The sequence below is a fragment of the Pollicipes pollicipes genome, unplaced genomic scaffold, assembly GCF_011947565.3.
Source record: "Pollicipes pollicipes isolate AB1234 unplaced genomic scaffold, Ppol_2.1 Scaffold_4740;HRSCAF=5597_pilon_pilon_pilon, whole genome shotgun sequence".
Lineage (NCBI taxonomy): Eukaryota > Metazoa > Arthropoda > Thecostraca > Pollicipedomorpha > Pollicipedidae > Pollicipes > Pollicipes pollicipes.
In genome coordinates this window covers 42742176-42753727 of record NW_023596545.1, presented here as the reverse complement: position 1 = coordinate 42753727, position 11552 = coordinate 42742176, and the positions used below count along the sequence as shown (strand labels likewise).

Here is an 11552-nt window from a genome sequence, read left to right as displayed (position 1 = left end):
GTGGGCGTTCATGGGTTAAACAACAAAAATAAAGATGCGTAGATGCGAACAGCTGAATGTCAGGATTCTGATGTTTCAATACGACGCATCACATGCAATGCAAACACGTCAACATGTCACCTTACACGCTACGAAATCCACAGAAGCCCCGACGCCAATGGCGTTATCCACTGAAGCTCAGATGGCGGTCAAACGGGACAAGTGCATACAGCTTTTGCGTCGCAAGCTGCCTGCATGAGCGTACGGGCGGCAGAGCAGCGTCAGCCAAATGGTGAAGTTGGAGTGGCTAGAGGCACGGATGGTGGAGCTAACGGCCATGACAGGACGGCTCGAGCCGAGTGAACTGTGACCAAGTATACATAACTCTCCAGCGGCTGAGATGGGCAACGATGAAAAACATCACAGCGGTTAACCTCCGGCGGCCAACCGGCAGAGATGTGGCCAGTTGTTGGCCCTCCGTTCGATCAGATGAAAAGTCCTGGGTCTCTGTTCAATTATCGGGCAGTCGTGGGTCTCCGTTCAATTATCGCTCAGTCGTGGACCCTCCACTCGATCAGTGAGAGGTCGTGGATTTCCGTTCTATCATTAGGCAGATATGGGTTCTCCGTTCGATTAGTGGACAGCTGTGGGCCGTCCTTTTGATCAGCAGACAGTCATGGGTCCGTTCGCTCGTTCGTAGGACAGTTGTGGGCCCTTCGTTATATCAGTGTGCAGTCGTGAAGCCCCATTCGTGGGCAGTCATTGGTCCTCCGTTCGATCAGCGGACAGTCGTGGGCCCACCGTTCGATCAGCGGGCAGTTGTGGGCCCTCTGCTCAATTAGTGGATAGCCGTGCGTCCTCCGTTTGATTTGTGGACAGTTGTGGGCCCTCCATCCAATTAGTGGGCAGTCATGGGTCCTCCATTCCATCAGTGGACAGCTGTGGGTCCTCCATTTGATCAGTGGACTGTCATGGATCTTCCGTTCGGTCCGTGGGAGGGCATGGGCTGTCCATTCGGTCAGTCGGCAGCCGAGGACCTTCCGTTCGGTCAGTGGGCAGTCATGGGCTATCCGTTCGGTCAGTGGGCTGTCATGGGTTATTCGTTCGGCCAGTGGACAGTCGTGGGCCATCCGTCCGGGCAGTGGGCAGTCGTGGGTCTTTCGTTCGTTCAGTGGGCAGCCATGGGCTGTCCGTTTGGTCAATGGGCAGTCGTGGGCCTTCCACTCGGTCAGTGGGCAGTCGTAGGCTGTCCGTTCGATTAGTGAACAGTTGCGGGCCTTCCGTTCGGTCAGTGGGCAGGCCGTGGGCCTTCCGTTCGGTCAATGGGCAGTCGTAGGGTTTCCGTTCGATTCGTGAACAGTCGTGGGTTTCCGTTCCATCAGCGCTTTCAGAAGCCGTGTCGAACTCGGAACAGCGATGGCGTTCAGCATTCCGTGAAACACGCTCGCGCGCCCAGCATGGGCTGCGCACAATAGAGTCCAGTGTGCCGACCACCCATACAATCACACAGCTCGTTTCTGGGGCCTGAATGTGCATGGAGCCCGTGTTGCTGATTCAGCAGTGTTTCCACTTGCATGTAGTGTGGTGCTGCAAGAAATATTTGGACATCTGAGTAGGCCGCGGACAACCTGATGTTTTTTTACGTCGCCTAACATCCGGGAATGTTTCGTTTGCATAGCTACGATACGCCATTCTGTAACCAGCTGACACAGTACGTAGGGCTTCCCCTCCGCAAACAAATGCTTCCCAAACGCAAAATGATCTATGAAACCTTTATTAACAACATCCAACACTTACTTCCAAAAAGGGCATGCAGTATCGATCCAGAAATCCATTTTCGCGAGCGCATGTCCACCATTCCGTAACGCTAAAATAAACACTCTGATTGCCGCAGCGCAACGAACAGCCCGCACTCCGATCATACGGCATGACAAACCCTGAATCCTGATATCCCCGACGTGTAAAAATTACCAAAGTGGCACCCGCGACAGCATGAATAAAAACAGCAGTGGAAGCTGCGGTGGCCCGCTGGCCGCCCGGCCGACAATCCATCGCCAGTAGCCGGCACCGGCCAGGGGCCGCGTCGGCGAGGGACCGCGCAGGCCAGGGACTGCGCCGGCCAGGGACTGCGCCTGTCAGGGACTGCGCTGGCCAGGGGCTACGCCGACCGGGACCGCGCCGGCCAGGGGCTGCACCCTGCCCGCTGCACTTCCAGCAGGACAGCGGGCGCAGACCGCGACGGGTAAGACGACAGCGCCTCGCGAACGGCGTCCTAGCGGGCTCTGCCGACCGCGGAGAGCCGGGTGGAATGAACGGTGTGCGGGGCCAGTGGAGAGCTATCACGCGGGGCGGGTGGCCGCCGCCAGCCCGGGAGCGCGGTCAGGCCGCAGCCAGCTCGCAGGCCCGGCTAGCGGCGGCCGGCCAGGCGCCGGGCACACGTCCCGCTCCAGTCAGCGGGAGACGCATTGCACATTGGTCCGGCGAGAGCAAGGCAAGCCTGGCGGTTCGGTAACTGGGAGACGAGAGAGGGGCTGGGAGCTGGAAGTGGGGGCACAGACCGGCCGGCGGGCCGCTCTGGCCTCCCCGGCGGATGGGAACAAAACACAAGCGGACCTCGTAGAAAAATAGACCCATACGCTGGAAGTCGGGCGGCCGAGACGGTCGCAGTTTCTAGTAGAATTTCTTTGCCGCCGCTTGCTTATTGTCCCTGCAAAACAGACAAATGTAACAAAGCATACTGCATGCAGACTAGCACGTGCCGTGGACTCGGAAAAACGGCTTCAGTATAAGGTTCGGAAGTAGTTGAGGCAGACAAATACCATGGAACCGTTGTAATGAAGCGTTGTGAACTTTCAAAACAAGTGAGATTAGTGCGTAACGAAAGTGAGGGAATACAAGACACAAGGCAAGTAACACAAGATACCACGCAATAATTCCTCGAATGATCAGTCGATAATTACTAAGCGTCTTCCTTCCCAGCTCCCAACTTGCATATTTCACCCCGGACCAATACAAACGGCCATCAAACTACAATCCGACACGGCAGTGTTCTCTGGACGATCGCGAAAACGCGTCTGACTGCCGCGCACGAAGGCCGACATCGCGCAGACGTCAGCGCATACGTGCATACTCCGGCCCTCACCTATACGTCAGGAAGCCCAGCATAACCACCAGCTGAACGAGCACGACGCCGACGAACACGCCGACGCTGACGCAGCCGCCGGCGCCGGAGGGACAAGCCGGCGGCGGCTGCTGCTGCAGTCGCTGTGCCGTGATACTCATGTCGCGTTTCACCATGTTCAGGCCGTCCCGCAGCTCGTTCATCACCTGGGCGGGGCACGGAGGCCGTTACACAGGTGAGAGACCACAGCCAACAGCTGAGGGAACGCCGCTACACCTCCACTGTGGTAATGTCAGCACGGGAAACGCGCCGGCTGCTCGACCCACGACGCTCATGCCACTTGGTCGTCGCTGATGAGACGTACGACTATGCACGTGCAATTCGGCCTAATTGAAGGGATCGTCGATTCAATAATCCGTCGGTGGTAACACGCCATTATGTCCAAACTACGTACCTCACACAACTGCGAGCGAACACATCTACCAGCCGGGGCAACGGCAATAAACTGCATCCATCGGTGCAAAAGGCTCGGTAGGTTAGACGGCCGGCTTCCCGCTCCACCCACTCGTGGCGGAGTGGTTTCGAGTCGTTCGAAGTGATCGCTATTTGCCCCTGACTGCAATGGCGTGCAGCCGGTGACGGCCGCCGCGCTAAAGGTCAAATGACGTCAGAGGGCGCGACAAACCGACCCGAGCAGTGCGGTTCGTTACGCTTTCACCGTGAAATGCCGTTGGCATACCACTTCAAAATCGGGTGGTGGGAACGCGGATTATACAAGCATCGCTTAGCGTGGGTGTTGATCCCAAGCATTTATCCAGTCAGAGGGTTCGGACACCAACCCGCCCTTACCGCCCCCCACCCCCTGCGAATGATGCTAGATCGGTTGGTAAAATTTCGGGGGCTCTGCCGTCGTGCTAATAAGATCTAACCAACAAACTACTTAGGGTGCAGCGACCATCGAACCTAGATCAAGCCTCGGCTAACCGGAGTCGTGTAGGTGCTGCGGCTTATGGGAACTTCATCCACACGACCAACCTGCAACTCCCTGAGCATGTCCGGCACATGTCTGGGTGATCACTGTTCTGTTTGTGTATGACGTAAAACGCCAAAGAGGGACCACTGCGTCCATACATAGGAGCTGTAGCTGCTCTGTCCGTGCGTGACGTACACGCTACAGAAGGACCACTGTCCGTGCATAGAAGAGGGGCTTTTATGTCTGTACATATAAGCTGAGATCATTGTTTCAATACCGCATCAGCAAAAGGTGTCATGGAGATCGAATTGTAGTTGCAAAAGCTACGAAGGAGACCAAAGTCAGCGGACACTCCGAACATAAATGGGAGACCAAAAATAAGAAATGTCCAAAACTTGAGTCTGAATAGTCCGTTAACATTTTCCACCGAAGACCAATGTTGAATTTTGATACTCTGGCCAAGATTGGAGGCTCCACCACACATGCAAAGATTATACTGCGTGCGATATGCTGCTGTTTTTCCACAAAATCAAAGTTTCTTTAAAATGCCACCAGGCGGCCAATGGCCACCAGATGGCCTCAACACAGCCACCCGATGGCCACCCCAAGTCTCGGAAGACCAAATGGAACCGCGCCGGCACACGCCGTCGTGTTAAATCGGTTGCAAGCCCGTAATGGAGGCAAAATACATGCTGCGTGCCTCGCGTGCCTGCGTGACCGCGTGGCTGGCAGTACCGGGCGCACGAGCGCACCACGTCAGCGTGCCGCCCCACCTTCTGTTGCTCGAATGCGCCGCCGGCGCCACCCGCCTGCTGCACCGTGCCCACCGGCTTCTGCTGGTTCTGCAGGATCGTGTGTGACCGCTGGTTGATCTCCCCCACAAAGTTCCTGCGGACGAGCGTAGGGTGACGGCAGGCGCGAGGATTCGGTGCCGCCGGTGCAGTCCGACCTTCGATGTTTTGGATCAGGGTGGAGAATCACACTGACGTAGGAACAATTGTCCACGGCACCTCCAACACCCCCCATGTTCCGCGCTCTTTCCACGATCAACTCATCGCTCATTCATTTCAGACAAGGTGCTATAAATTGCGCATCTTCACTAACATAGCCTTGACTCTACACCCAGATGATCACCCAGGCTGCATGTTCCTCCTGCACTTGACTCAAGGAACAGTTCCCCACGGCCCCGGTACAACCTGATCGCGAACCCCACGCCGACCGACGGCCGCCTGGCAGCGCTCACTCACTTGATCTCACGGGCCGCCTGCACAATCTCGCGCTGGTTGTTCAGCACGGCGTCCACCTCATGCCGCCGGATGGAGTCAGCGGCCGGCAGCGCCGCCTGCTGGGGCTGACCGGCCGGCGCCGGCTGGCCGGCCGGCCGCTGGCTCAGCGCGCTCAGCGTGCGCTCCTGGCGGCCGATGATCTCGTCCATCTTGCGGTGCATCTCGCGGATCGTCTCGTAAATCTGGCTCTGGCCGTCGAAGATCTGACGCAGCTCGCGCGACGTCTCCGGGTCAAACTCGTCATCGTACTCGTCGTCCTTCTTGGCGTCCGGGTGCTGGCGCTGGTAGCTGGCGGCGGGTGCGGCGCGTTAGCTGACGTGGGCGCGGCAGGAGGTGCGCCGGCTGGGCTTCGGGGCGCCCCAGCTGAGGACAGTGCGGTGATTCATGCTATTCGATCTGGCACGTGATGTGACACGTGTGCTGACACCCGAGACGATCACATGCACACGCCGTGGCTGGCGTAATCGGGAGGGTACGAGAACACAAGTGGGCCTGGGTCAGCAGGGTGGAGTGAACTAGTCATGCCAGTGACATTACATCCCTTTACCCATCTGCAGTTCCTTTGACAATATTGGTGAGAGAGCAGTCACCTTCAAAATTGCATTAGTTCTCTTGAACGAAAAAAAGGGCGAAAGGCATTTGTGATCATGACGTAAAAATTAATCACTGAAGTGCAGTAATCTTGCAATGGCATAAAACAATGAGAAAAAAGTAAAACTAGAAGCATAAGCCTAAATGTCCAGTGCCTCAGATGGACGCAATTTGCCGTCCAAACTATCACTGCCAGGCCAGCGTTATTCGCCAGTAACGTCTACGCTATAAGTGAAACCGCCTCCCTCGTCCCCCTTGTTACTCCCCCCTACCGCCCCCTGCCACCAACTAGCACGAGGAATGACGCACTCAGCCTTGGCCTGCTCCGTCTTCTGCTGGTAATCGTCAAACTCCTTCTTGAGCCGCTGTCGCTCCTGCTCGCTGATGCGCTCGTCCTTGATGTCCTGCGGGTTGGTCGCCAGCGACGTGGTGAGGAACTTGATCACGTCGTGGTCGTCGGCCAGGCCGCCGGTGGCCGCCGACAGGCCGAAGAAGCCGTTCTCGGGCAGGTACACGTTCTCGGCGCGGAAGCACAGCTCGTAGTCCTTGTCGCTGTTGGTGATGCCGTTGTGCATCTCCAGGGTGAGCACGCTGTTGAGGTAGGTGACCCGCACGCGCACCGGGTGCGGCTTGTTGCGGAAGTCGCGCAGGCAGCCGCCGATGATCTGGCCCTGGCCGTCGCTGAAACGCGACTGCGGCGTCAGCCCCTGGTTTACTACATCGACCCGGACGGTCAGGCGACCTGCCGCCGGTTTTCCGGTAAGCGCGTTTTCTTGACCGCTTATTCGCATCCGCATTACAAACACAAGGGTAATCGTTGGGGAATGCACTAAGTTCAGTTGGCGGCGTTGCCAACTCTATGCATTACAGAGCACTGCTATTTAGAGACGGAGTAGCCCATGGCATTGCGAACGTCACCACCGTGGGCAGCATCCAATGCCGTACAACCCGAAATCAGAGGACCTATATAAAGGTGTTTCTCACCGTTCGTGGTCATAGACCTGTGTACCGTCGTTGACAATGGCCGACACATAGGGATTGTTGCGCTTGTTGTCGTTGTCGAACGAGTCAAAGAAGACGCCCAGTCCGTTCCACTTATCCTTGGAGCCGAACACGGGACCGTCCACCATCCGCTCGGTGGTGTACCACATCGCCTGGAGCATCGGCAGGGTCAGCGCCAGGCCATCGACCTCACAGGCAGCACCGTCAGTGGGCAGGTCTGCCGAGCTCACCAGGACGCTCTGAATCGTCACGCTCTGCAGCTACACACATCACACAAGATACTCTTTACATACCAAGGTGGACACTGAATATTTCTGCAGGTCAACGCACACATATATGCACACACTCAACGATGTTTAACTATTTGTCACACCATCCATGGGATACATTGCACAGCAGAAGAAGGAGAGCGGAGAGGATCAGGTTCTCACCAGGCCGTCAGCACCGATGCGACCCCGGCCCGTGATACGGAACCACATCTCGACCTCCCACCACTTGAAGGTGACTTGGTTCTTGTTCCAGATCATTCCCTTTTGGCTCTTCAGAGAAGGCGTCACCCTCACATTGTCTGGGCTGGCAATGGTATCTGAAGATCAGACCACAGGGTTGGTGTCTTGGACACATGAGAAAAAATTAATCCGAACCTTCTGAACGGATGGATTTCTGAGATCAGAGGTCACACTGAGCAGTGCTTGTTCTATGACGTCTGACCCCCACCATCTGATTGCACCATTCAAAGGCAACGGCAGAATTTCGCGGCGAAAGTGTAACGTGCCACCACGTTCCGCACGGTCCGTCCTGCTCTCTGACATTAACTGACCTTTAGCACGGCAGCTGCCACCACCCGCAAGTCATACCTGTCAAGGCCAAATAGCGAGCGCCTAAGCGACTCGAACCCACCCCACCACGGGTCGGTGGATCGGAAGGCCGGTGCTCTAACCAACTGAGCCACTCTAATGGACCAAATCAGCACTCACATGTACACAATCTTGCACAGCACAGCACTTTTCCTACATGCTGCCACATTAAGTCTCCAGAAAAAAATGAAACTTGATTCATATGGAGCTAGCGCCTTAACGTAAGACACGTCAAATGTGCTCAAAATGAGCATTTTCAAAAAAGGTTAAACTGCAATGGGATGCAATGCAATGCAGTGGGCTACTGGACCATTAATAGCAGTCTGAGTTGTGCTGCAAGAGAGTAAATCATCTACTTAGTATTGCAGCAGGCTGCAAATTAGTAGATCCCAACAAAATCCATCAGGGCTGGGTACAAAATATGAACACAGCTTCATAAATTCATGAGGGCTGTATACAACAGTTTGACAGAAATACAAGTAGCTTGCTGTTTTAGTCCTTTGCAGGCATTTTTGGGTGATTTGGTCCCTACAATGGGCACTGCTTAGATATGGTGGAGCAGGGGCTCAGTTCAGAACATCAGACAGTTTGCTTTCATTCAATCTGGAGAGGAGGGAATTATTTAAAATTTTGCCAGCATAGACCAAATCATCAGTAAACCACCACAAACATAAATGCCAGAGCAAAATACAGCATTAAACAGCTTCTAACTCCAGACATATGGAACACCATCATGTATAGCTATCTCGGCTGGCTTTGCATCCTCAATGAGTTTATGAAGTCTATGGAGATTTAGAGAGCAGTTTAGTTCCCAAACTCTGTCCTAATAGCTCATTCAGTTAGAGTGCCTGCCTTTTGATTCACCCACCTGTGGTGGGATATGTTAATGTGCCTGCCTTCTGATTCGCCCATATGTGGTGGGATAAGTTGGTCACGTCAGGTGCTCGCCATACCTTCCCAACTACAATGGCATTCAGCCAGTGGGGGCTGCCATGCTAGAGGTCAGAAGACATCAGAGGACAGGACACAATGTGCCAAGCATTGCAGCATGTTTCAGCTTCTGCCTCAAAATTATGCCATCAACCCAAAATTGCATGACCATGTGGTGGGGTCTGGGCTCATGCATCAAGTACTGCTTACTGTGGATGCTGATCCCAGAAGTCCATCCAGTAAAAGGCTTGACTGGACCTTAGAAAACTACCTGAGCTGACTGAGTGAATTCAAACTAAAACTGAATTCAAACCCCTACATCAGAATCAGTTCCATAATTGCACCATTAGCATCTGAGTCAGAATCAGAGCTGAAAACAAGTTATGCTTTGCTCTTCTGAATCAGACAAAATCAATCCCCTACACTGTGAATTGGAGTCAGGATCCATTACATTGAAGCAGTGTCATACACAGGCCTGCCCAAGGCATCCAAGGGCTTATCAAGCCCTGCTGATACCTGTATCTTTAGGCAAAGTTCAGGGGAAGGCATTGCCTGAGATGCATTTAAGTTAAAAACCTTATTGACCACATAAAACTTATGGCTTTACAATGTGATGTTAGTATGCAGCTCCCAGTGCCAATATTTCTCCTAAAGCCCACCACAAAATACACCACAAGATGTCCACATTTAGTCATGTGCCAGTCTGCAGTGCAAACAGTTGCAACATGCCTCAGACAGCATTTACCCTACTCTAAGTAGTGAGTCATCTCTGCCAAGGTAGTGCTGCTACACTTATAGCAGCTTGGGCTAAGATAGCCTAACCTTAACATGAAGTTTGCCACCAGATTTAAGCCACTTGGCTTTGAACCACCAGGTAGTAGTCCATATGAACTGCTATACTTGGACAGTTCAAGGCACATTTCTTGTACTACATTTCTTATGCTCTGACACCATATGTTCTTAACAAGGATGGTAGCAATTTTAGGTTTGTGATAACAATGTTGCATGGATCTTTTTTGCCAGAATATTTTGGAGATCAGAAAAGTACCAACTATACATCACGCAGGCATGACAGAAGTGATGGATCTACTTCATCAAAGGCCACAGTCCCACCAAGATATGGCACTATTCCATTCAGAGGACATGCCAGTAACCTTTGCCCTTCTGCTCATCTGAAAAGTAGCACAGCTTCCTTATGGCATTAATCCACATGAGACATTTTGGCCACACAATTTTAAAAGTAACTCCCAGCCAGCAAAAATTATATCCACTGTGTGATGCACCTAGGCAACATCAATGTGCTGAGCCTCATGCTCATAAGTGCCAAGCCCTGCAGGACATATTGCCCTGAATTTTAATGATTTTGACACCAAAAAATGCTTTGTAGTAAGTTTTTATAAAATTTCCATCTCAGCATCATCATTCCCTCAAATATTGACTTGATATTTGTGAAGTTGGCAGCACCATGTGCAAAACAGTAGGGTAGGAATTTAGGCTCAAATATAGCAGGATGAAATTGTGGCTGTGACATATGCTATCTTAGCCCTGCTGTACCCGACATATGTGTCCCACCAGATATGTCCAGGGTAACACCAGACATGGCTGGGACAACATGTACTTTTTGCCAGTCTGGAGCAACCTTGCAAGATCTTGTGAAACTCTACCTCGTCTTGCAGAGTGGGTTGTAATCACTAACTCAGTCTGATACATGATTCTCATATGCAAATACCCACAGCAAGCAATTCAGACTCCAAATCAGTCCCGACATAACATGGGCAAACAAGTCTGCGGTTGAAAGGATTAAACTACACTATTACACTATACTGTTAGATAGATACAGCGTGTCTTAAGGCATATTATGATCATGTGCATCCATGCTCTAATCCGTCCATTCTGCATCTCAAATACACCATCTTTTTTATCTACTAGCATTGTCTGGAAGGCACATCAAATGCTGACAAGTGCTTTTTCAGTCTGGACCATGTGACTTACACATATCACCCTTGGCACTGAGAAATCTCACAAGTCTGAAGCATCCAATATCCATCTTTCAATACATACTTTCACATCTGTCATACCTTTGTAGCAATTGACTTAGGCTATGTAGATAAGTACCTACTTGAGAGCTGGCAACTGTTCTGCATCCAGACTATGTCACCGGCCACCCGAGTGACTGACAGGGGTTAACAATAGTGGAACACAGCAGTCTCCCATTAGGGCACATAGCGCAAGCCGATACCAATTAACGCCCACTACCGACAAACTGGTATACAGTAACAGCGGGACGCCCACATGGTCTGATAGCTCCACTTACTTCCTTTGTGCTCCCAAAATGGAACAGTCCCATCCTTTTGGGCAAGGTATGGGGGTTTGAACCCATACTTATATTCAAATCTTCTGTGGACCGCATCCCCTTTTACGGAGAAAACAGCAGAAATGGTCAAAAGTAGGACAAACATATTGAACGTGTCCATGTTAACAGCAAAGGCCGAAATCAGCCGAGTAGGCATGATGTGGAAGTGACGCTTCCTCCTATTGGTTGACGGAGCCGCAGTTGTCATAGCTACCATTGAGAGTGCTGTGACTAAAAGACAGACTAAATTTGAATGCTGGTAGTTCGGCGGGTCAAGAAACCTTATGTTGAATTCCCTTTATTTCAACTCATAATTCTTGGCTTAAAATTTTTCAAAGCCCTATCAATACCTGAATTTGTAAATCTTTAGCCTAAAAGGCTCGAAGTATATCAAAGTACATGCCTAAAATTGTTATTCTGCGCGATCCTTCTTTCATCAAGTATGAATTATATTCACAAT

General features: G+C 52.3%; 1 protein-coding gene across 1 annotated transcript; it reads right to left on the bottom strand.

Annotated features, from left to right (window-relative positions):
- Window positions 1-1737: 1737 nt before the first annotated feature.
- Window positions 1738-11255, bottom strand: LOC119099168 (protein ERGIC-53). The gene is made up of 8 exons (XM_037222272.1): window positions 11054-11255; window positions 7384-7538; window positions 6935-7104; window positions 6260-6631; window positions 5321-5647; window positions 4847-4961; window positions 3122-3306; window positions 1738-2686 (listed from the first exon to the last, which is right to left on the bottom strand). The coding sequence occupies exons 1-8, from the start codon at window positions 11247-11249 to the stop codon at window positions 2650-2652; spliced, it is 1557 nt and encodes a 518-aa protein (XP_037078167.1). The 5' UTR covers window positions 11250-11255; the 3' UTR covers window positions 1738-2649.
- Between the last annotated feature and the right edge of the window lie 297 nt (window positions 11256-11552).